The sequence below is a fragment of the Oncorhynchus clarkii genome, unplaced genomic scaffold, assembly GCF_045791955.1.
Source record: "Oncorhynchus clarkii lewisi isolate Uvic-CL-2024 unplaced genomic scaffold, UVic_Ocla_1.0 unplaced_contig_3077_pilon_pilon, whole genome shotgun sequence".
Taxonomy (NCBI): domain Eukaryota; kingdom Metazoa; phylum Chordata; class Actinopteri; order Salmoniformes; family Salmonidae; genus Oncorhynchus; species Oncorhynchus clarkii.
In genome coordinates, this window is record NW_027258175.1 from 92,306 (window position 1) to 98,305 (window position 6,000).

Below are 6,000 nucleotides of genomic sequence, written 5' to 3' on the forward strand. Positions count from 1 at the left end.
TAGAGAGTGAATCAAAAGATGCAACAACTAGAATGGGTTGCTAATATGACTAGGATTGTGCATTTGGTTTCAGGACAACGAAGGAAAGTTGATATGAAAACCAATAGAACAGGAGAGAAATGGCATATGAGGAAGTCTTCCACAGACAGCGTACGTGGGAAAAGGCCTACAGTTGAAGTTGGAAGTTGACATACACCTTAGCCAAATACATTTAAACTCAGTTTTCACAATTCCTGACATTTAATCCGAGTAAAAAGTCCCTGTCAGTTAGGATCACCATTTCATTTTAAGAATGTGAAATGTCAGAATAATAGTAGAGAAAATCATTTATTTCAGCTTTTATTTCTTTCATCACATTCCCAGTGGGTCAGAAGTTTACATACACTCAATTCGTTTTTGGTAGCATTGCCTTTAAATTGTTTGACTTGGGTCAAACGTTTCGGGTAGCCTTCCACAAGCTTCCCACATTAAGTTGGGTGAATTTTGGCCCATTCCTCCTGACAGAGCTGGTGTAACGGAGTCAGGTTTGTAGGCCTCCTTGCTCGCCCACGCGTTTTCAGTAATGCCAACACATTTTCTATGGGATTGAGGTCAAGGCTTTGTGATGGCCACTCCAATATCTTGACTTTGTTGTCCTTAAGCCATTTTGCCACAACTTCGGAAGTATGCTTGGGGTCATTGTCCATTTGGAAGACCCATATGTGACCAAGCTTTAACTTCCTGACTGATGTCTTGAGATGTTGCTTCAATATATCCACATAATTTCCCTCCCTCATGATGCCATCTATTTTGTGAAGTGCACCAGTCACTACTGCAGCAAAGCACCCCCACAACATGATGCTGCCAACCCGTGTTTCCCGGTTGGGATGGTGTTCTTCGGCTTGCAAGCCTCACCCTTGTTCCTCCAAGCATAACAATGGTCATTATGGCTAAACAGTTCTATTTTAGTTTCATCAGACCAGAGGACATTTCTCCAAAAAGTAAATCTTTGTCCCCATGTGCAGTTGCAAACCGTAGTCTGTCTTTTTTATGGCGGTTTGGAGCAGTTGCTTCTTCATTGATGAACGGCCTTTCAGGTTATGTTGATATAGGACTCGTTTTATAGATACGAATGTAGATACTTTTGTACCTGTTTCCTCCAGCATCTTCTTAAGATCCTTTGCTGCTGTTCTGGGATTGATTTGCACTTTTTGCACCTTCCTGAGCGGTATGACGGCTGTGTGGTCCCATGGTGTTTATACTTGAATACTATTGTTTGTACAGATGAACGTGGTAACTTCAGGTGTTTGGAAATTGCTCCCAAGGATGAACCAGACTTGTGGAGGTCCACAATTTTTTTCTGAGGTCTTGGCTGATATATTTATATTTTTCCATGCTGTCAAGCAAAGAGGCAGTGAGTTTGAAGGTAGGCCTTGAAATACATCCACAGGTACACCTCCAATTGACTCAAATTATGCCAATTAGCCTATCAGAAGCTTCTAAAGCCATGACATCATTTTCTGGAATTTTCCAAGCTGTTTAAAGGCACAGTCAACTTAGTGTATGTAAACTTCTCATCCACTGGAATTGTGATACAGTGAATTATAAATTAAATAATCTGTCTGTAAACAATTGTTGGAAAAATTACTTGTGTCATGCACAAAGTAGATGTCCTAACTGACATGACAAAACTATAGTTTGTTAACAAGAAATTTGTGGAGTGTTTGAAAAACAAGTTTTAATGACTCCAACCTAAGTGTATGTAAACTTCTGACTTCAACTGTTGATGAATGTGATTGAAAGAACCAGAATTTTCATCCGTATATTTGACAGTTTTAATTTGTCGGCTTTATGTATTTTTACTTAGTTGACAACAGAAGTTATGGGCCAACGGCTGCATTGGTCATCTCTGGGCTGCATTGGCCATCTCTGGGCTGCATTGGCCATCTCTGGGCTGCATTGGCCATCTCTGGGCTGCATTGGCCATCTCTGGGCTGCATTGGTCATCTCTGGGCTGCATTGGCCATCTCTGGGCTGCATTGGCCATCTCTGGGCTGCATTGGCCATCTCTGGGCTGCATGGCCATCTCTGGGCTGCATTGGCCATCTCTGGGCTGCATTGGCCATCTCTGGGCTGCATTGGCCATCTCTGGGCTGCATTGGCCATCTCTGGGCTGCATTGGCCATCTCTGGGCTGCATGGCCATCTCTGGGCTGCATTGGCCATCTCTGGGCTGCATTGGCCATCTCTGGGCTGCATTGGCCATCTCTGGGCTGCATTGGCCATCTCTGGGCTGCATTGGCCATCTCTGGGCTGCATTGGCCATCTCTGGGCTGCATTGCCATCTCTGGGCTGCATTGGCCATCTCTGGGCTGCATGGCCATCTCTGGGCTGCATTGGCCATCTCTGGGCTGCATTGGCCATCTCTGGGCTGCATGGCCATCTCTGGGCTGCATTGGCCATCTCTGGGCCGCATTGGCCATCTCTGGGCCGCATTGGCCATCTCTGGGCTGCATTGGCCATCTCTGGGCTGCATGGGCCATCTCTGGGCTGCATGGGCCATCTCTGGGCTGCATGGCCATCTCTGGGCTGCATAGGCCATCTCTGGGCTGCATGGGCCATCTCTGGGGCTGCGTGGGCCATCTCTGGGCTGCATGGCCATCTCTGGGCTGCATGGTCATCTCTGGGCTGCATGGCCATCTCTGGGCTGCATGGCCATCTCTGGGCTGCATGGCCATCTCCATGCGCTCAATTAGGCTATTTAGCCGCCAATGATCACGGTGTAGCCTCACAATGTGTCCATAAGGCAGAGGCTGGTGCTCTCGCATTAGTAACATTTTTACTTTTAGAGTTTATTCATTTGAATTAATATTTTTATGATTAACCACGTGACAATGATTTTGAGAAATTAAAACATTATTATTGAAATGAAACTATTCCACGAAAATGCACATATGAAAAGCATAAATTTCTTTGATATGGCGTAGATGTGAGGGGGTCAGGGGTTAGGGTTACCTTGTAGCATGCTGCGGTAGGCAGCCTCTGATATAGCGTAGATGTGAGGGGGCATCTCATGGCGTTTCTTCCCTCGGTACATCTCCACTATAGACTCTGTGTAAATGGGCAGGTTCTTATAGGGGTTGATCACCACACAGAACAGGCCCGAGTATGTCTGCAAACACACACACACACCCAGGATAGATATACACAAAGTTCAATGATAACTAAAATACCATGCTTAATCTCAATGACCCATGCCCTCCCAATGCCTAGACCCAGCCATTAAGCCAGGCAATGTCATTTCACACACACACACCTAATCTGAGTCATATAACAGCAACATTAGGAGAGGTAGGGTCAATCCCGCCCAACATTCTCCCCCCATTAACCTACAGTATGAGTAGGACCCATTAACCTACAGTATAAGATGGACACATTAACCTACAGTATGAGTAGGACCCATTAACCTACAGTATGAGTAGGACACATTAACCTACATTATGAGTAGGACCCATTAACCTACAGTATGAGTAGGACACATTAACCTACAGTATGAGTATGACCCATTAACCTACAGTATGAGTATGACCCATTAACCTACAGTATGAGTAGGACCCATTAACCTACAGTATGAGTAGGACACATTAACCTACAGTATGAGTAGGACACATTAACCTACAGTATGAGTAGGACACATTAACCTACAGTATGAGTACGACCCATTAACCTACAGTATGAGTATGACCCATTAACCTACAGTATGAGTAGGACACATTAACCTACAGTATGAGTAGGATCCATTAACATACAGTATGAGTGGGGTCTAGTGGAATGTGTAAGGAGGCATTTGTAATGAAAAAGAAAGATAGCTGTCAGGATAATCAATCAACCAGCTAGTGCTACAACACAGGTTTATGAATGATATATGCAGGCAACAGTGTAAAGGTACTGATAACAAGATGACTCTGTGGATTCTGACTGGCCACCCCTAACCATCCTCTCACACCCTTCCCTGATAATCCACACATACAGTATGTGTGTGTGTGTGTGTGTGTGTGTGTGTGTGTGTGTGTGTGGTGGACTGAAATATGAGGGTCAGTATACTGCCTTGTCCACCAAAATCCCCCATTTTCTCTCCATCTCTCTTTCTCTAAAGCAGATAAGATAAACATAAACAGCCTTCAAATACCTTAACATAGATATACAATAGAAAGTGTCGTTCACTATATCACATTCTAACTCTTTCTGACAAATTCTTCATATCAAAGTTCCGCAACACTTATTTTTCTTTCTTTCTTCTTATCTATCTTCCTTTCTATCCATTTCTCTTCCTTTCCTATCTCTCTCATCCCTCCCTTCATTGGTTCATAGTCACGAAACAGGAGATGCAGCTCTCCTTTCTCCTCCGTCCTTCTCTCTCTTATATAAACGACTGTGATGTAACACACCCCCTCCTCTTATATCAGTTACACTGATGTCACAGTTCTCTCTACAGAGTAACCCCCCCCCCCCCCCCCATACACACACAGTCTTGTACAACTAACCTCGTGGGGACACACAATTCAGTCCCATTCAAAATCCAATTTCCCATAACCCCTAACCCTAAACTTAACCCTAGCTCCTAACCCTTACCCATAAACTAACCCTTACCCATAAACTAACCCTTACCCATAAACTAACCCTTACTCCTAACCCTTACCCATAAACTAACCATAGCTCCTAACCCTAACCCTAACCCTTACCAATAAACTAACACTTACCCATAAACTAACCCTAACTCCTAACCCTTACCCATAAACTAACCCTAACTCCTAACCCTTAACCATAAACTAACCCTAACTCCTAACCCTTACCCATAAACTAACCCTAACTCCTAACCCTAACCCATAAACTAACCCTAATTCCTAACCCTTACCCATAAACTAACCCTAACCCATAAACTAACCCTAACTCATAAACGAACCCTAGCTCCTAACCCTTACCCATAAACTAACACTATCTCCTAACCCTTACCCATAAACTAACCCTAGCTCCTAACCCTAACCCATAAACTAACCCTAGCTCCTAACCCTTACCCCTAAACTAACCCTAGCTCCTAACCCTTGCCCATAAACTAACCCTAACTCCTAACACTTACCCATAAACTAACCCTAACCCATAAACTAACCCTAACTCCTAACCCTTACCCATAAACTAACCATAACTCCTAACCCTTACCCATAAACTAACCCTAGCTCCTAACCCTAACCCTAACTCCTAACCCTTACCCATAAACTAACCCTTACCCATAAACTAACCCTAACTCCTAACCCTTACCCATAAACTAACCCTAACTCCTAACCCTTACCCATAAACAAACCCTAACTCCTAACTCCTAACCCCTCCTAACCCTTACCCATAAACTAACCCTAACTCCTAACCCTTACCCATACTAACCCTAACCCTAACTCCTAACCCTTAACCCTAACCCTAAACTAACCCTAACTCCTAACCCTTAACCCTTACCCATAAACTAACCCTAACTCCTAACCCTAACTCCTAACCCTTACCCAAAAACTAACCCTAACTCTAAACCCTAAACTCCTAACCCTAACCCACTAACCCTAACTCCTAACCCTAACTAACTCCTAACCCTTACCCCATAGCTCCTAACCCTAACCCCTAACCCTAACTCCTAAACCCTAACTCCTAACCCTTACCCATAAACGAACCCTAACTCCTAACCCTTAACCATAAACTAACCCTAACTCCTAACCCTTACCCATAAACTAACCCTAACTCCTAACCCTAACCCACAAACTAACCCTAACTCCTAACCCTTACCCATAAACCCTAAACCATAAACTAACCCTAACTCCTAACCCTTACCCATAAACTAACCCTACTAACCCTAGCCATAAACAAACCCTTACCCTAACCCTAACCCATAAACTAACCCTAACCCTAACCCTACCCATAAACTAACCCCCTTAACCCTAACTCCTAACCCTAACCCATAAACTAACCCTAGCTCCTAACCCTA

At 44.0% G+C, this 6,000-nt stretch overlaps 1 protein-coding gene across 1 annotated transcript in view; it reads right to left on the reverse strand.

The window, feature by feature from the left end:
* LOC139395906 (myosin-10-like) overlaps positions 1 to 3,150 on the reverse strand; it is a gene marked incomplete at its 5' end in the record, with an annotated part of 86,227 nt that extends 83,077 nt beyond the window's left edge. The window contains one exon of the mRNA XM_071143218.1: positions 2,994 to 3,150. Within this exon, the coding sequence (XP_070999319.1) occupies positions 2,994 to 3,150 (157 nt within the window). The remainder of the gene's footprint in view (positions 1 to 2,993) is intronic.
* Positions 3,151 to 6,000: the final 2,850 nt, after the last annotated feature.